The following is a 20,208-nucleotide window of genomic DNA, read 5'->3' on the forward strand; positions in this document are numbered from 1 at the left end:
TTAGGGAAGGCCTGGGGGAGGGGGAAGTCTTCTCTATGGGACATGGGAGGGAAAGAATTGGAAGGAAGGAGAGATGGTGGCTCACAAGGTCAGAGTGCGTATGTCATATCACACGTCCTACTAACGTGATCCTACAGAGTTCTGACTGGGAAATGCACTATTGAGAAGGGTTCCTGGCAGTGCAAGGCCTCTGCAAAACTACTGGCTACACAAAATCAATGCCCAGTAGCAGCATCTTGGAGTACGTGAGCTAAAACGGCAACATCTCTATGTTATATACCTCAGTAATACACCCACAGTAGTATCATCCTATTCACAAAGAGGAGAAAATCACAGCATAGACTAGGGGAAAACATAATCACATATCCCTTAAACCTCCAGGCCACTGGAAAAATGGATTCCTAGGTGTATTGTTTTACTCCAGTATCAAACAGGTGGTTGACTTGATCAGTACCCTACAACCCTCAATGAGACAGATGAACACTAGACGGAGGATAACACATAATTCATGACACACTCATATCCATGTTAAAAACGGGTTTTATTACTGAAAATATATTATACTCTGTAAAAATTGCACTTAGCAAGATACATTGGTTATTTAGTGGACTGCAACCTCTTTTTCCTTAAAGAATAATCAGGAAAACCTTGTATTTCTAATATTGAGGAAGTTCTTTGGTTTCAATACATGCAAAAGTGTGTGCTCTGAACAGCTATCCCATGGAATCTTACATCAGTGTTATAACCGTAAGCACCATCTCGACTGAGATGTACTTCATATGTTGTATATCATACGGTCATCTTCCGTAAAAAATTAGGTACTCATGAGTCCCACTTAATGGAGCAGGACATCTAATATTTCTGATGTACCAACAATCAACCACATGGTCTTACACACCCATGAGAAAGAGGAATTTTCGGGAGAGATTTCAGAGGAAAACAGATTAATATAGTCAGTCACAAATCTCAAATGCGGTCAATGTAAGAATGAAAAAATACTGAAATCCCTTATAATATGTGAAAGTTCACCCTCTAAATCTGTTCAACAGAATACCACATACATTTTCTTAGTGTTTAAGTTTGATTTTTCCTTATAATCACTATGTACATACAGAATAATGACTGAGTAGAGTGAATCATGTTTTCCATTGGCATTTGATGTTCAAATATATTGGCATCTGATGTTCAAATAATTAGTTTTCTGAACAACCCTAACTTTCAATTAATTTTCCTTAATGCTCTCTCTGGTGTTTGCTCCAAAGTATACTGAAATGAAGGTCTTCCCACATTCACTGTGTTGCAAGGGTTTGAATCTAGTATGCATTTTGAGATACTGAGGAAGGACTGAATTCATTAAATGCTTGGCCACGTCCCTTACATTTCACACTTTTACTCCTATATGATAAGCATGACTTTAGTAAGTTCAGAGTTCCAGTGAGAGGTCAGACACATTTTTTTAAAAACTATTTTATTTAGGGGTGCCTAGGTGGCTCAGTGGGTTAAAGCCCCTGCCTTTGGCTCAGGTCATGATCCCAGGGCCCTGGGATTGAGCCCCACGACAGGCTCTCTGCCTCTGCTCAGTAGGGAGCCTGCTTCCCCACCTCTCTCTCTGCCTGCCTCTCTGCCTACTTGTGATCTCTGTCAAATAAATAAAATCTTAAAAAAAAAAAAACTTTTTATCTATTCATTGGCGAGAGAGACAGTAAGAAAGAGCATGCAAGGGGAGAAAGTCAGAGGGAGAAGCAGACTCCCTGTGGAGCTGGACGCCCAATGCAGGACTTGATCCCAGAACTCCAGGATCATGACCTGAGCCAAAGGCAGATGCTCAACCATCTGAGCCACCCAGGTGCCCCACAGACACAAATTAGTATCTGTACACTAACTCTCCTATATAAAATCTCTGATATGGAATGAGGAGGGAACAGTCCTTAGGCATTTTCTCACATACATCCATAATTTTCTCTCCAGTATGAATTCTGTGATGTCCAGTAAGAGTGGTTTGCAGCTAGAGGTTTTGCCACGTTATTCATCGGCTGTCATTCCAGTATGAATTCTCTATTTAGTAAACGCATGCATGCTGAACAAATGCTGTCACATTTGTTATATCTGCAGGGTTATTGTCCAAAATGAATTCTCTGATGTGCATGAATGGGTAAGCACTCCTTAACTGATTTTTCTCATTCTTTTTTCTTTTTTAAAAATTGTATTTATTTATTTGACAGAGAGATGGAGAGAGAGCACAAGTAGGGAGGAGGGGCAGGCAGAGGGAAAGGGAGAAGCAGACTTCTTGCAGCACTCGAACCTGGGATCAGGAACAGGGTCTAAGGCAGCCGCCTAACCAACTGAGCCACCCAGGTGGCCCCTTTCTCACATTCTGTACACTGGTAAGTTTTCTATCTAGTATGAATTTTCTGATGTTTAGTGAGGACTGAGTGTCTGTAAAGCCTTGCCACATTCTTAGTATTTGCAAAGTTTCTCTCCAGCATGAATTCTGTGATTATCAAGGAAGGTCTGAGGGCCGCAAAAAGGCTATGCCACATTCTTGACTTTGGTTAAGTTTTCTCTCCAGTATGAATTCTGCGATGTTGATTAAAGAGCGAAGACCACTTAAAGGCTTTGCCACAGTCTTGACACTGGTAAGGTTTCTCTCCAGTATGAATTCTGCGATGTTGAATAAGGGTTGAGCTGTGGTTAAAGGCCTTGCCACATTGCTGACATTGATAAGGTTTCTCTCCAGTATGAATTCTGTGATGTTCAATAAGACTTGACCTCTGATTAAAGGCCTTCCCACATTCTTTACATTGATAAGGTTTCTCTCCAGTATGAATTCTGTGATGTCGAGTAAGCACTGAGCTCACGTTAAACCTCTTGCCACATTCTTGACACTGGAAAGGTTTCTCTCCAGTATGAATACTGTAATGCTGAATAAGGGTTGAGCTGTCGTTAAAGGCCTTGCCACATTCTTGACATTGGTAAGGTTTCTCTCCAGTATGAATTCTGTGATGTTCACTAAGACTTGAGCTCCGGGAAAAAGCCTTGCCACACTCTTGACATTGGTAAGGTTTCTCTCCAGTATGAATTCTGCGATGTTGAGTAAGGCTTGAGTTGTGGTTAAAGGCCTTGCCACATTCATGACATTGGTAAGGTTTCTCTCCAGTATGAGTTCTGTAATGTTGAGTAAGGGCTGAGCTGTTGTTAAAGCCCTTACCACATTCTTGACATTGGTAAGGTCTCTCTCCAGTATGAATCCTGTGATGTTCATTAAGATGTGAGCTCTGGTAAAAGGCCTTGCCACAGTCTTGACATTGGTAAGGTTTCTGTCCAGTATGAATTCTGTTATGTTGTGTAAGCCTTGAGCTGTAAATAAAGGCCTTGCCACACTCTTGACATTGGTAAGGTTTATTTCCAGAATGAATTCTGTGATGTTCAAAAAGGGTTGAGCTGTCATTAAAGGCCTTGCCACATTCGTTACATCGGTAAGTTTTCGCTCCACTATGAATTCTGTGATGGTCAGTAAGACTTGATTGCCGGTTAAAGGCCTTCCCACATTCTTGACATTGGTAAGGTTTCTCTCCAGTATGAATTCTGCGATGTTGAGTAAGTTGTGAAGGGCAGGTAAAGGCCTTGCCACATTCTTGACATTGGTAAGGCTTCTCTCCAGTATGAATTCTGTGATGTCGAATAAGGGCTGAGCTCTGTATAAAGCTCTTGCCACATTTTTCACATTGGTAAGGTTTCTCTCCAGTATGAATTTTGTGATGTTGAATAAGCTGTGAAGTGCGGTTAAAGGTCTTGCCACATTCTTGACATTGGTAACGTTCCTCTCCAGTATAGGTTTGTCTATGTCCATTTATTGATGGACAGTCCTTAAAGGTTTTACCACCTTCTTCACATTTGTGTATTTTCTCCCCAGTATGCATTCGCTGATGTTGAGATAGTGTTGAGTGACAGTCAAAGGATTTACCACATTCCTTCAAACTGTAAGCTTCCTTTCCCCTAGGAATTATGTTATGTATATTTAGGCTTGATGACTGGCTAAACATGGTCCCTGCTTTATTAGATCTCAATAGGTTTTTTCCCTCATGAATTCTTTGATGATCACCAACACTGGAGGACTGGTTACAAGCTTTCCCACATTCATTATATTTATGAGGACTGTCTCCCAAACGGTGACCATTATGTACACTGAGGTTAGAGCCCGGATTAAAGCCTTCCCCACATTTATCACATTCATAATGGTTCTCTGCAAACCTAGCCCTGACACATTTCTGAACACTGGAGCCCTGGTTCAATGTTTTCTCAGATTCAGTGCACTGAGCTACTCGGTTTTCAGTGGAAACCCTCTGGTCATTCTGGAGGGTCAACTCCTCAGCGAAGCTCCTCTCGTATGGATCCCGCGGAGCACTTTGTTCTTCATTTCTAAATCTCTGATGATCAGAAATATCTGATTGAAAAGTGAGGCCAATCCTATCTTTCAAATGGCTCAAATCATTATTCTCAACATGGACTAGGTTACTTTCCAGATGTTCCAAACATTCTGTCCACAAATAGCTATGTTCGAATATTTGATTGGAGCTTGTGCTGACAGAAACATACTGCTCTGCAGAAACAGTTGACTTTAAAAGGGAGGTTTTCCACAGCGTTTTATATCCTTCACCATTTGGGGCACGGAGATTCTCATTAAGGACCATGGCTTTGGTTTGGGTGTATCGTCCAGGATTTCTTTGATGCCCGTCACTATCCCCATCACTGTCCCAGTCTGTACGTAAGTGTAAAATCTCAACAGCACTGTGTTTGTATCTGTGCACTGATACTGTCTGGAAAGAATCTTCTATGCTCTGCTTTAGCAGGAAACTCTGGGTGTCATGTGAAGATACAGCTGAAAAATACCAAATAAAATAAAATCACTGTACTTACTACATTCAGAAGAATATACTGATGACTTCTTAAATTAAAGCATCGAGTCAATCAGACAAAGTCAGAAAGATGGCTGAGGAAGAGTCATCAGGACATTTCTCCATGGACACACAACATGGACACAACGTACTGAGCACATGGTCTAATAGATAATCTGTGGTATGGTCATGGTGTAGCACAAATCACTTTCTTATATCTCTAATAATCAGGAAAAGAATCACATGAGCTCAAAATTAGCGGAACGATGGATATTGAAACAGAAAACTGAAATGAACCAACTAGAGTGCAGTAAAAATAGGAACATAACAACCACAGGAAGAGTTGTTTGTCAGAAAAGATCAACAACATTGACAGCCCATGAAGTAAATTAAGAATAATAGGGGAAAGACCAACTAAAGTGAGAGGTGGAGAAGTGAAAGCAGATACAGTGTAACTGACTATAGAAATAAAAGTAATTTTAAGAGGCAACAATGGATAATCAGTGCCCACAAATTGTTAATAAAAGACAAGTATACATTTCAAAAAAGGTATAACCAATTTAGACTCCATCACTCAGAAAGTAGAAAAAAATCTCACCTGATCCACGAATATGAAGCCGAATGAAAGAGGAATAAAAGAAAAAAACCCAACAAACAAAAATTTGTGTGCCAGATGAGTTCACTGGATATTCAACAAACACTAAAGGAGAAAGGACTGCAAATCTCCTCAAACATTTCCAAGGAGTGACGATCAGGGAAACTAGCAGAACACTCGCTCTGTGGCACCAGCATTACCAGCTCATGCAAGCCGGACGAAGACACTACAAACAACAAAGTTTACAAACCACTGCCTGTGAGGAATATTCACTCAAAGTCCACAATAAAATAGAGGAAACTGAATCAACAGCACATTTTCCCTTTTTACAAGATGATCAAGTAGTAAATGGACCTGGAATTAAGGGTGCTCCAACATACAGAAAACCATAAATTCAAGACCCCACCATTAACAGAACGAAGGTAAAAAATGACATGATCATATTAACGCAGACAGAATACAAACATGGGGGTATTGGACAACATGTCATGTTAAAAACACTCAAGGTAGAGAGAGAAGGAAAACCCCAACTGATGAATGCCACAGATGTATGAAAAGCTGAAAACTATTCAACAGGGAAAGTCTGCAGGCTTCTCCTCTATGATCAGCAGGTAATGAAGTAATGCACCACTGCCTTGAATATACTTCTGGATACTCTAGTCAGAATTATGCAAGCAAAAATAGAGTAAAGGAATCTAAACTGAAAAAGAAACACTGAAACTATCTCTGTTCACATATTACACGATTATAGAAATCCCTAAATATCGTCATTTTAATTTTTTTACTGTTTTTGTTCCTTGTTTGTATTGTTCATTTCTGCCAGTTTTTCCCTACTAGGCTTTCCATTTCCCAATTTTTTCATCTTATACAACAGAGAGTTAAGAAAATGTTGGAATAAACAACTGAATTTCCACCAGAAGAATTAAAAAAGAAAGAGACTTAAATGAAACTTAGTAGAGGAATAAAATAAAGAAAAACCCAAAATAAAATAGAGAGCAGATTAACACTAATGAACACTGAGTGTAATGTCCATTTTATTTTTTTTTTAATTTTTTTTTTTAAGATTTTTATTTATTTATTTGACAGAGAGAGATCACAAGTAGACAGAGAGGCAGGCAGAGAGAGAGAGAGAGAGAGGGAAGCAGGCTCCTTGCTGAGCAGAGAGCCCGATGCGGGACTCGATCCCAGGACCCTGAGATCATGACCTGAGCCGAAGGCAGCGGCTTAACCCACTGAGCCACCCAGGCGCCCCTGTAATGTCCATTTTAATCAATAAAATAAAACTGGCGATGCTTTGGGATGCCTGGGTGGCTCAGTTGGTTGGACGACTGCCTTCGGCTCAGGTCATGATCCTGGGATCGAGTCCCGCATCAGGCTCCCAGCTCCACGGGGAGTCTGCTCCTCCCTCTGACCTTCTCCTCACTCATGCTCTCTCACTGCCTCTCTCTCAAATAAATAAATAAATAAAATCTTAAAAAAAAAAAACTGGCAATGCTTTAACTCCATAAACCATTACATAATAACAAAAAGGGAAATTTAGAAGAAAAAAAAAACAGAATTTCTAAATAGACAAGTTATTAAGAATGAATTACTAACCTTGAACCAAAAAAATGGGAATCTCTTTAGACCAGTAAGAAGCATGAGGGTTGAATTTGGAAGCAATACTCTCCCAGCACAGAAAAGCCCAAGATCTGGGAATCTTACCACTTTTGATGGAGGCTATGAGTTCCCTAAATAAATCCTGTGTTGCAGGATTCTTCTTCCTCCTTTTGTTCAGATTCAGTATTTTCCTTTATTTTTTCTTCTATATGACAAAGTCATTCTTCTGCTTCTTCCAGCCTCCTCTTAACATCAAGCCTGTTTCTAATCTTCCTTACTGCATTGTTCACCTATGTTTGATTTTTAGAAAGACATATATATTTGGGGTGGGGGGAATCTTAAGGGTTCGGGTGGGAATTGCAGAGAGAGGAAATCCCATGCAGGTATCACACTAACTTCAGAGGCTGATTTGAGCCTGGATCCCAGGAGCCTGGTATCAAGACCTGAGCAGAAATCACAATCAGTGGCTTACCCAAATTAGCCACCAAGCACTCAATTTTTTTTTTATTTTATTCTTATTTTTTTAAATTTTATTTATTTATTTGACAGAGATCACAAGTAGGCAGAGAGGCAGGCAGAGGGAGAGGCAGAAGTAGGCCCCCTGCTGAGCAGAGCGCCCAATGTGGGACTAAACCCCAGGACCCAGAGATCACGATCTGAGCCAAAGGCAGAGGCTTAACCCATGAGCCACCCAGGCGCCCCGCACCCAATTATTTTTTAACTCTTACCCCTGTGGTAAAGTTCACACTATTCTTTTCTCAACCCTTTCAGTATCCTTGTGATTGAGGCCTTCAATTGTCCATCAAGCTCCTTACTACAATCTGTTTCCATTGCATCTCTGGCCCTGGTCTCATCTGCTGATTTTGTTTGGATAAATTCTTTCATCTTGGCATTTTGTCTAAGTCTTTACCTTCCTCTCTGTGACAGAAAAGCCAGTGATGTTTCCTGCTGTATCCTTCCTGCCAGGGGTCTGCAGGGGCTCTCCTTGCCTGCTTGGTTGCTGGCCTGAATGTGGCCAGTTTGAACTAGGTGAGCACTGGTCTGCTCATGAAAGGAGACCTGACATCAACTCCCCCAGGACTGCGGCCCTACAAAATCTCTTCTCAGGAGACAAGATGTGGGCAGGGGCTCACCTTGCTAAGCCTGAGACAAGCCTCACTGAGAAGGGCGGTCCCCTCAGATCACAGGGGGGTGGGGCCTGATACAAACAAAGCAGCCAGCCAGTGTCCTCACTGAGTGGGGCTCTGTCTTTGTGCTACAGGATGGGAGAGGGAAATGGTACCATCCAACTCCCCTGTTCTTGGAGCCACATGTCACTGAATGTTTCCTCTCAGGAATGTGCTCCTAGACTACTGAATACTCTACCCACTGTGCACCCCAGGTGTTCTTCAGATGGCTGTTACCACGCTGTGAGCCCCCGGGTTGTTTGCCAGCATTCTCTGCAGGAGCACCCCAGTGCCCTCCTGGTTCCATCCCATCCAAACCTACTGACCATTAAACTCCAGGCTTTAAGACATACTAATACAAAGAACTCATGAAATTCAGTCCTTCTCCCCTTCCAAGCCAATGGCTTTGGGGAAACCTCCTTAGGCATCCCGAGTGCTCCTCTGTCATGACACCTACTGCACAACCGGGGCTCCCTGACCTCCACAATGCTATACTCCTCTCCTCCCTAAACCATGTCTGCACACTATCTGCCATGTTCCATGTGGCCTCTTCTCTCCTCTTACTTGGGTAGTTTGTCCTGTCACTCTTCAGCCCAATGTCTGGGGCATTTAGGATGACCTGACAGTTGCCTAGTGGTGCTCATGACAGGACACATGAGTCTAGGATCCTCCTACTCCACTGCCATTTCTTCTCCTGGGAAACCTTATTGTTTTAATCCTGTTAAAACTCATACGGATTTTATAAAGCTGGTACACAAACCAACACATAAAAATTAGTTTTGTTTCTACACAACAAAGAACAATTCCCCAAACAGAGACATCAAACTTTTAGAACAAACACCCCCCCACACAATAAAAATGCTTCCAATTTAACATAATGGTAGAGGTCAAACCAGAAATTATGGAACATGTAATGTACTGTGTAGGAATCAAGGAATGAATAAATTGAAAACAAATCTATGTTCCTTCACTGGAATACTTGAAACATAATAAATCTTGATGTGATCTACAGAAAATGCAATCTCTACCAAAACTCCAATGCTATTTTTGCACAAAGATCAAACTCCACCCTAACTTCATGTATATGTCATGGGATAACCCATACCCTAAATAATCTGGGAAATGAAGAGCACATATCCTGATTTAAGGCATACAAGACACAGTTATCAAATAGAGTAGAACAGCAGAATAATGGAAGAGTGTAGGTGAGCTAGATGTGTCCTTCTCCAGTGTTAATGGGTATGACAATGAACTGAAGATATTAAAAGTCATATTCTGATTTGGATGTTTGGATGGGGTCTGAGTTTCTACTTTTCACAAATGTGCCACTGATGTCCTACATCGACAATGTATGCTCCACTCACAATTCCAGGACTGAATTATGATGAAGAATTTCAAAGGGGGGAACCTGGGTGGCTCAGTGGGTTAAAGCTTTTGCCTTCAGCTCAGGTCATGATCCCAGGGTCCTGGGATTGAGCCCCACATCCGGCTCTGCTCAGCAGGGAGCCTGCTTCCCCCTCTCTATGTACTTGTGATCCCTCTATCTGTCAAATAAATAAATGTTTTCATTTTTTTTTCAAAAATGGAGTTTCAAGGGTTCCTAAAAGGGGGAAGAGCATAGAGGTGAGCATGGAGTCCTTCCCTTCCCATCACTCTTCATTCAAGCCAACTGTGTCCCTGCATGACCATCCTTGACCAGTCACTCTTCTCTGGACCTCCTTTTATTTTTCCTTCTTCAATTCACCACACCACCATATTCATGGAAATGGATCCCTCTTTCACAAGAAAGGCACGTGCAATCTGCTTCTGGCTGTAAGGCTGGATTTTGTACCAGAAACCACTGAACCATCATGTTCATAAATTTCAAGTTTTCCCTGCATTTTTACTAATACCCATGGCTTCAGGTTACGGAATTACTTGTTTCAACTTAGGGTTCCTCCTGAAAACTGACTTTGCCTAAAATGAGCACAGTTATAAAACCTGAAAAATCCTCTGTTCACTAAGGTCAGGAGGAGTGTAGATACAGCATGCGCTCTGAAACAACATAGGGACAGCTTGCCCAAATACTGGGAAGGCTTTTTGAAGCAGAAATGATCACTGCTGGTTAACTAGTGATTTACTTCTCAATGAACCCGTGCCTGGCACATAGATCAGAGCACAGGAGTAGATTCATCACGGGGCTGAGGGGAAGTGAGGGAGGGCCCTGCCAATCACAGGTCATTATGCTTACAAGGTCACCCATCTATCCTGGATCAGACCTATGTTGGGTTTATTCCTGGGATATCAAAGATTTGTGCAACCACAGCACACACCTGGTGGTTCTCACGAGCAGTATCCAGCAGCCTTCCTCACCTTCATCATCTATTGTCATGTGACATCTTTAAGCTATGCCCACCATGTTTAAATCAACCAATACCCCCTCTCCATGCACTCCACGCATCTGGGCCTCAGAGAGTACAATTATCTCTGTCACCCGATAGCAACTGGTCCTCAGGACAGCATGGAATACATTACATCATGAGAAAAGCATTGGACATCCCAAACAACCGCATTTCCCAGGAATGAATCTCGGTCCCATTCACTCATCATGAGTAGCTTCCTAAGGCCTTGCAGTGACAAAGGGACCTCTCTACCAAATCTTTGTTCACATTTCAAGAGTTCACCATATTTCATTTCCATAGTACTTACCTTCCTTTCAAACTGTTCCAACATCATGTTTTATCTGTCCTCACAACTTCCAGTGCCAAATGCCTAAACTAATCCTGTGGCGTAGTGATGGCTTTTTGCTTTTCTTCCAGTGCTGTGGTGGAAACATTGTATTTAAAATGCACATAGGCCTCACATGATCCTGTTATCAACCATTTACAGTGGCATCAGAAAACTCCAAGCTCCTCCTAAGGCCTGCAAGGGCCTGCATGGCTTAGGTGGGACAGGGAGTAGAGTGACAAAGAGGTTTCCAGAACACAGGAGGAAAAGTCAGCTGTGATGCCTCCATCTCTGGAATGGAGATGAGACAGAAGAACTGGAGAGGATTTGGGAAGAAAGAAAGTACAATTTTTCCTTCAAGATTCAGAGTCAGTAGTATAGCTTTGGACAGGGGTCCTCTCCCCACATGAAGAATTCAGGCCAATGTTTCACCCTGGACCTGTTTCATCTCTTCTACTGGGCTGCTCCATCACTCCTAACAGAAGACTGTGTTCTTTTTTTTTTTTTTTTTTTTTTTTAAGATTTTATTTATTTATTTGTCAGAGAGAGAGAGAGGGAGAGAGAGAGCAAGCACAGGCAGACAGAATGGCAGGCAGAGGCAGAGGGAGAAGCAGGCTCCCTGCCGAGCAAGGAGCCCGATGTGGGACTCGATCCCAGGACGCCGGGATCATGACCCGAGCCGAAGGCAGCTGCCCAACCAACTGAGCCACCCAGGCGTCCCCAGAAGACTGTGTTCTTTTTAAGTTAGAAATCTACTCAGCTCGTAGCCCTGTCCTATCTTTGTTTCCTTCAAATAAATGTTAAAACAAAACAAAACAAAACACCCATGACTAATGAAATCTCCAGCTTTTTACCTAATCAAATGTTTACATTACAGTGACCAACTTGGGGATTCCTGGGTGGCTCAGTTAGTTAAGCGGCTGCCTTCCGCTCAGGTCATGATCCCAGCGTCCTGGGATTGAGTCCCACATCGGGCTCCTTGCTCAGCAGGGAGCCTGCTTCTCCCTCTTCCTCTGCCTGCCACTCTGTCTGCCTGTGCTTACTCTCTCCGACAAATAAATAAATAAAATCTTTAAAAAATAAAAATAAATAAATAAAGTGACCAACTTGGATGATGTCACATCCCAGAAGGGAAAAGAATAACAACTAAGGAACTCTTACCTCTCCAATTGCAAAAGAAGGAATGAAGTCTATCAATTTAACTACATGGAATTTATAATGCTCCCTGGAGAAATACTCTCACATTCAAATTAAATTTTGAATACAATGTCATTCCATGGAAATTCTTGTTAAAATCTTTATCAAGGTAGGTAAGCAACAGGTCAACACAGGAGTAAGGAAAACAGAGTAGATCCTACTAAAACCCAGTTATGTAAGAGATTATTTGCATGGGGAGATTCTCAATCTAAGATACACGAGATGCAGAAGCATAAATTCAATACAATACAGAGAAAACTATTTCTATTATAAATCTAGAATCTCTTTGCTTGCTAGGAAATCATCAATTTTCAAACTTGGAAATGACCTCGTTTGAACGAAGATTCCTTTTCCTTCTGAAGATAAAGGTACACACACATATGTATGTACATGTGCTTCTTCCTACTTAGTTCTGGGACTTCAAAATCTATCTTTAGCTTAATATAACACATTGCATTCTGTGCAGATCAAAACCCTAAAACTCTGCTTGTGTTCTCTATGCTCACAAAACAACAGGAGAAACATACAGGGTAAAATTTGATTGATAGTCCTTGAGAATTGTGTAGCTATGGCTTATCATTATATTTGTAGTGACTTTGTTCAATTAGCAATCGTTGGGTAGAACCCCTAGGCATTAGATGGTGAGCCATGGTTCAGGACAAGAAAAAGAAACTAACATTTATAAAAATCATTCACAACAATCTTTATCAAAATCTTAGCAATAAAAAAAATCTTATAATTTTGAAATAGAGAAATACACTAAAAACCATTCTGTGAGGTCAGCAATACCCTGATATCAAAGCAGTATAAACAAAAGATAAAAGGCTAGTTTATCTGATGAAACTTCTGCTACTCTGGCTTTCTTTGGACATCCATCTGCATGTACAAAATAGAGTCAAAAGAAAAAAAAGAATCACACTGAAAATACTGATCCCTCTCTAGAGATCCACCTGCCCCTGAATCCTTTCAGGTCTACTAACAAATACAGTTAACCATTGAATAACATGCTTTTTATCAGTAATGGTCCATTTACACAGACAAGTTTATCTTGATAAATCCAGCACACTACAGTAAATGTCTGTGCACTATGATTGCCTTAATATTTTATTTCTTCAAATTACTTCCTTATAAAACTATGGTATATACAGTGGACTATATACGAAGAATGGGATGACTCACAACATGTTGTAATTAACCCATCAAACACCACAGATGAAAGGAGACTTTTGAAACAGAATGACAGGGGCACCTGGGTGGCTCAGTGGGTTAAGCCTCTGCCTTCGGCTCAGGTCATGATCTCAGGATCCTAGGATGGAGCCCTGCAAGGGCTCTCTGCTCAGCAGGGAGCCTGACTCCCCCTCTCTACCTGCCTCTCTGCCTATTTGTGATCTCTGTCAAATAAATAAATAAAATCTTAAAAAAAAAAAAAGAAAGAAAGAAAATCACTGGTAGGATTCTCAGTAGTCCAAACAGGAATGGTACTCAGGTACTCAAAGATTGAAAAATAGCCACCAACAATACTTAACCTAGAAAAATTCTTTTCCATAAAGGCAGAAACAAAGACATTCCCTAGTGAAAGCCCCTCTACGTTTACCAGTAGATCTGTCCTGCAAGAACCATTAAAGGAAGCCTTTCTATATGAAACAAAAGGATTCTAATCAGAAACTGAACCACACAAGAAAACAAAGCTTCCGCTGAACATAAATATGTAGACAATTACACAAAGCTTCAGTATTGTAATGATATACCAGTCACATTTATTTTTGCTACACAGTTGTTGTTTTTTAAGATTTTTATTTATTTATTTGGCAGAGAGATCACAAGTAGGCAGAGGAAGAGAGGGAAGCAGGTTCCCTGCTAAGCAGAGAGCCCAATGAGGGGCTCCATCCCAGGACCCTGAGATCCTGACCTGAGCCAAAAGCAGAGGCTTAACCCCATGAGCTACCCAGGTGCCCCCAGAGTTTTGTTTTTAAAAAATCATCAATGTAGGTCATAAAGTAAACAACATAAAAGAATTTGTGATATCAGTAACGAAGTGGGCAGGGGGTGCAGGGATGGAGACAGGAAGAAGAGTTTTCTATGTAACTGACACTGAGTTTTAAATGGTTTGTTTTGCAGCTAAGTTGTTTTAAAGAATCTTTAAGGTAACCACAACGAAAATACTCATGGGATACAAAAGTCAATGAGAAAGATACCAAGGCCTATCATGGGTATTAATCCTGCAATTAAAGATAAAACAAATCTTTCATATTTCATCCCAAAACATGATACAGAAGTATAAAACGATTGAAAATTACTTTGAATTCAAAAAAGTCTCTCATGCAGAGAGAATAAAAATTCACCCACAAATATATGATGAAATGAATTCTGTGTGGACGACAACTCACCTAGACATAGGACAACATTCACTGACCACTCATCATGGAGACAAAGAGTAGGGGTCACACAGAATGTATGTGTGACATACAAACACAAGACAGACACACATAATTTACAGGCAAAAAGCATGAAGGTCATTCTGTTTTGAGGTACATTAATGAGTGAGTTACACTCACATGGTCTTGAAACACACTGAGGTGAAAATTCTCTCCCTATAACAACACACACAGATAAAACCCAATCCACACCTCACTAATATTGTGGAATAAACCAGACATAGGAAGCACATTATTAGGAAAACAGAGTAAGAGAAAAATCAACCCAAGAAATTCTAAATAAAACATTGATGTGGGGCGCCTGGGTGGCTCAGTGGGTTAAGCCGCTGCCTTCAGCTCAGGTCATGATCTCAGGGTCCTGGGATCGAGCCCCACATCGGGCTCTCTGCTCAGCGGGGAGCCTGCTTCCCTCTCTCTCTTTCTCTCTGCCTGCCTCTCCATCTACTTGTGATCTCTGTCAAATAAATAAATAAAATCTTTAAAAAAAAAACCAAAACATTGATGTATGACAGAAAAAGAAACTTCTCTATAACCATAATTTTAAACAGTATCCACGTACCCGTGAAAAGGAAGCATTTGACTGGCATGTCTTCATGGACTATAAAATTATAAAGAATTCTCATTAAAATCAATCATAAAGGAGAAGGGGGGTTGGGGGGGGTGGGGTTATGGACATTGGGGAGGGTATGTGCTATGGTGAGTGCTGTGAAGTGTGTAAACCTGGCGATTTACAGACCTGTACCCCTGGGGATAAAATATATTATATGTTTATAAAAAATAAAATTAAAAAAAAAAATCAATCATAAAAAGGTGTAAATGAAAATTTTACAAACACTTAAAACGCTTGAAAGAAATGTATTACTTTATTAATATATTCCTCCTCATACACAAAATATAATGCTATAATCCATTCTTTAAGACAGAGGAAATGAACAATATCTTCACTTCTAAATAAATAAACACTATGAAAGTTGGAAAATATGCTGAGAGACAGTGTATATGAAATTAATATTTGGAATTAAATTCTGATACATTCTGAGGAAAAGTAGAAGAAAAAGCTCATGATTAATTTCCCATGAAGCAACACTGCATTACTGAACACAAGGATGTTTCAAACATAGGGGACTGGGGTACCTGGGGGGCTCAGTCAGTCAAGCAGCTTCCCTCAGCTCAGGTCATGGGCTCAGGGTTTGGAGATCCAGCTCCACACTGGGCTCCCTGCTCAGCAGGGAGTCTGCTTCTCCCTCTCCTTTTGCTCTTTCCCTACTCATTCTCTCTCTCTGTGTCTTGAACAAATAAAATTTTTAAAGAAAATATATGGGAATTTTACTAATTGCCTAACTCACTTCTTATAAAGCACATGCCCATGTCGTATCGGGACATTTGATATAAAAATTCAGAGCTAAATCTCATATAGAACTAATTAGAAAATGAAAACACACATGACAAAGTCACAAGAAGTTCATAGAAGAAACATACGATGATGCAATTGTTTAAAAATAAGGTAATTAATGAGACTTTATTAAAGGCTACAAGTTCAAGTTCTAAATGTGCTAGTTCCCCAATAGAAATTGTTATGTAGGAATTCTAGGAAACAAGACATTACATTATTTCACCACCGAGGAATGGAACCCATAGAGTGGAAACTTCTATATTTAATACAAAAAAAAAAAAAAAAAGAAAGAAAAGAAAAAAGACCATTTGAAGGGAAATAAAGCAAATAAAGCAGTACATTTTTTTCATTTTAGGGTGATGCTTTGTTATCTAATGAAGTTACTGAATGACAATTTTTTTTTTTTTAAAGATTTTATTTATTTATTTGACAGAGAGAGATCACAAGCAGACAGAGAGGCAGGCAGAGAGAGAGAGAGAGGGAAGCAGGCTCCCCGCTGAGCAGAGAGCCCGATGCGGGACTCGATCCCAGGACCCTGAGATCATGACCCGAGCCGAAGGCAGCGGCCCAACCCACTGAGCCACCCAGGCGCCCCTGAATGACAATTTTTTAAGACTAAGATTAAAGCCTCCATAACATTAGAAAGCATAAGCCAGAAAACATTAAAAATCCGTCTCCAGTGTTCTGGGAATTTCTGCACTAAACCCCAGTGTGCATACAACTACCCTGATCTACTTGTCTCATGATGAAAACCAGAATTGACAAAGCCATAGCGTACAGGTCCTCAGAAAATAGGGAGATTTCCCCAGGGTCCTCACAGAAATGGAGAAGCTCCTAGATTAGGGGGGCCCTCCACCTCCAATCAGAGTCTCCTGGCCCTCCCTGTGGATGTGATGGACCATCACTAGAGCTGAAGAAGAATCCCTAGAGAACTCAAGAGCTTGATAATGTTGGAGAGAAGATGTCCCTCTGGGAGCCAGTGAGAGAGAGATAAAACTGGGCATGTCTCCCACTGACATTCATTCAAGGAGAGCTACTCGAACCACAGCTTAAGGTCTACCTTCCTCCTTCAGACTTGGACCTCCCCTCTGTCATCTGCCTCATTCATTCTCACCTACCTGGATGGAAGCCTCCAGTCTCCTTTCTCTTCACATCCCAGAGCTGCTTCTCTTGCTCCAAAAACATGATCAGGTCTGGCTTTGACAGAAGAAGACCTGTTTATGCAGAGAAAGGAAAATGACTATTGCTGCTGATTCTAACTTCCCATTAGGCTTGTGTTCAGCAAAGAAAGGACATTTTATAATCCTAGAAGATGGTTTTGCAAAGGCTGTTGCCCAACAGTCCCTTTAGAACACAAAGGAGGCATTTCCAATGTTCACATCCTGACCTCCACTTCCAAGTAGTAGACATGATAATAAGAGAAAATTTCGGGGCACCTGGGTGGCTCAGTGGGTTAAAGCCTCTGCCTTCAGCTCAGGTCATGATCCCAGGGTCCTGGGATCGATCTCCACATCACCCTTTCTGCTCAGCAGGGAGCCTGCTTCCTCCCAGCACCCCCCGCCCCGCCCCTCTGCCTACTTGTGATCGCTGTCAAATAAATGAAATCTTTAAAAAAAATTTTTTTTCTAATTTTTAAACATTAAAAAAAAGAGAGAAGGGGAAATTTCAGTTTAAGAGGTAAACAACAGCATTCTATGCCATCAAGTGTTTAGAATTGCCATTCATCTACACCAGGGTTGATGTTACCTTGAGGAAGGAGAAGCCAAGGCTGAAAAGGAAGTATCATGAAGATTTTTCTCCATCTACAAACCTCTACTTATTCCCCTCTCTGCCTGGATCTGAATTCCAGTCATTCAAAGAGAATTCTCCCAAGAGACGGTCTTCACAGGAAGGAATAAAACCCTGAGTGGGCACTCCAGTCAGAATGGCTAAAATTAACAAATCAGGAAATGACAGATGCTGGCAAGGATGCAGAGAAAAGGGAACCCTCCTCCACTGATGGTGAGAATGCAAGCTGGTGCAGCCACTCTGGAAAACAGCATGGAGGTTCCTCAGAAAGTTGAAAATAGAGCTACCCTACGACCCAGCAATCACACTACTGGGTATTTACCCTAAAGATACAAATGTAGTGATCCAAAGGGGCACGTGCACCTGAATATTTACAGCAGCAATGTCCACAATACCCAAACTATGGAAAGAACCTAGATGTCTATCAACAGATGAATAGATAAAGAAAATGTGGTATATATACACAAGGGAATACTATGCAGTCATCAAAAGAAATGAAATCTTGCCATTTGTGATGACGTGGATGGAACTAGAGGGTATTATGCTGAGCAAAATAAGTCAATCAGAGAAATACAATTATCATATGATCTCCTTGATACGAGGAATTTGAGAGGCAAAGTGGTGGGTTTGGGGGGTAGGGAAAGAAAAAAAGAAAGAAGGTGGGATTGGGAGAGAGACAAACCATAAGAGACTCTTAATCTTACAAAACAAACTGAGGGTTTCCGGCGGGGAGAGGGGTAGGGGGAGGAAGGTTGAGTTATGGACATTGGGGAAGGTATGTGTTATGGTGAGTGCTGGGAACTGTGTAAACCTGGTGATTCAAAGACCTGTCCCCTGGGGCTAATAGTACATTATATGTTAATAAAAAATGAAAATAAAAAATAAATAAAGTTAAAAACAACAACAACCCTGAGTGGGGTTTGGGAAATCTGGAAGGAGTCGTCCTCACCCAGGAAGCAGAGGTGTCCATAGTTCTCCAACATCACATCCCTGTATAGTTGCCGCTGAGTGTGGGTCAGGCATCCCCACTCCTCCAGGGAGAATTCTATGGCCACATCCCTGAATGTGAGCTGTCCCTGCAATAAATACCACAGTCACCAAGTGGCCATTGACACAGTTCACGATGGTCCCTAAGATGAAAGAGGAAGTTAGTATCACCACCTAGAACCAGACCTGACCTTTCCTTCTCTAAAAGAAAAACCTATGGGGCAGGGGGCTGCCTGGCTGATAATTTTCACTCCTTTCACTCCCAGAAGTCAACTCTATCCACTACACAGAGGTGACAGCCCTCCTTGTCCAGTGCAAAGTGTTGGGATGTGGGAGAGGAGCCTATGGTCAAACAATTCCTGACATATTTCTGAGGTGAAATATTGGGTTCTGGAGTGAATGACTAAGAAAGGATTGTTGAGATACCCGTGGTATGAACACTGTGGTCCTAACGCAAGGGGAGAGGAAAGTTGTGAGCAGTGACTGCTTCTATGCTGTCAGGTGGGGAAGGGGTGAGGGATAGCAGGAGGCTCTTAGGAATTTGGAAGCAAGTTTCCAGGACCCTCAGGGCCTCCCAGCTGGTGTTTTAATGAGGCTACTCACAGTAACACTTTAGTCAGGAGACCCTCCAGATATCTATCAGTGGGCCACAAGCTTGAAGGAGGGTGGCCAAGCTACATTTGGGGAATAGAGTTCAAGAAGTTTCCAAAGCAACTTTCAAATGTTAAAGAGGAATTAGAGGATCCTGGAAGTCTGGCTATTGTCAAGCTAAGGGTGCTTTTTGCATCCAACAAGACATTAACCTTGAGGCAGTTGTGAATTCCCTGAGGAATGTCCTACTCTGCCTTTCTTATATATTTTTCAAGGTTGGAAGTTGAAGGAAATTTAATTTTATCTGTAAGGACCGATTCAGCCAGAGCAGCCCCACCCCAGTTGAACTGCCATTTTGTTGCCATTTTGTTGTTGAACTGCCATTTTGTTGTTAAGACTTAAATTGACCTTGCCCCCCCAGGGGAACTTATTTAAAAGCAAGTCTGGGAAACCAATCCCACGTAACAAAGTCCAACTACAAGGGTGGGTCAGGCCAGGTGGAGGTATTCAGTCAGTGGGGGCACGGACGGTCTCCTAGCTACCAAGGAGTATGGGCCCCCACCCTTTGGGAGCCTTTTGGCGCCAATCCTAACCAAGGTGTGAAAGGCTGGTTCAAATGTCTACTAGGTTAAATTTTAATTCGATTGGTCACCTAGCATCACTGTGGAGTTTCCTGTGTGTTACAATCTCATTGGCCACCTGTGTGTGGCCAGGCCCAACCACACGGCCTTTGCTCTATAAAAGTTAGTATGGAAAGCAGGGAGGGGTCATCCTCTCTGTAGGGGTGGCCCCAACCAGTCTGTTTGAGGGTCGGTCTGATTCTTCATGCTTGGCATGAAATAAAGCTTTGCTTGAC

General features: G+C 41.6%; 1 protein-coding gene across 1 annotated transcript; it reads right to left on the minus strand.

Annotated features, from left to right (window-relative positions):
* Positions 1 to 2,552: 2,552 nt before the first annotated feature.
* LOC111160770 (zinc finger protein 345-like) lies at positions 2,553 to 18,757 on the minus strand. Its single transcript, XM_022524114.1, has 5 exons — positions 18,724 to 18,757; positions 17,105 to 17,200; positions 4,013 to 4,879; positions 3,540 to 3,844; positions 2,553 to 3,455 (listed from the first exon to the last, which is right to left on the minus strand). Exons 1-5 carry the CDS (start codon positions 18,755 to 18,757, stop codon positions 2,553 to 2,555), a joined length of 2,205 nt encoding a protein of 734 aa, XP_022379822.1.
* Positions 18,758 to 20,208: the final 1,451 nt, after the last annotated feature.

The sequence above is a fragment of the Enhydra lutris genome, unplaced genomic scaffold (assembly GCF_002288905.1).
Source record: "Enhydra lutris kenyoni isolate GAN:26980312 unplaced genomic scaffold, ASM228890v2 scaffoldscaffold77, whole genome shotgun sequence".
NCBI lineage: Eukaryota > Metazoa > Chordata > Mammalia > Carnivora > Mustelidae > Enhydra > Enhydra lutris.

What these genes read in the sequence shown, in the direction of transcription:
- LOC111160770 (XM_022524114.1), bottom strand. Translation starts at nt 18,757, where the DNA reads ATGTTGGAGAACTATGGACACCTCTGCTTCCTGG. An exon ending in GACTGGAGGCTTCCATCCAG is followed by an intron (nt 4,880 to 17,104) that starts GTAGGTGAGAAT and finishes GGTATTTTTCAG; the next exon opens with CTGTATCTTCACATGACACC. An exon ending in GTCATCAAGCCTAAATATAC is followed by an intron (nt 3,845 to 4,012) that starts ATAACATAATTC and finishes CAATAAATGGAC; the next exon opens with ATAGACAAACCTATACTGGA.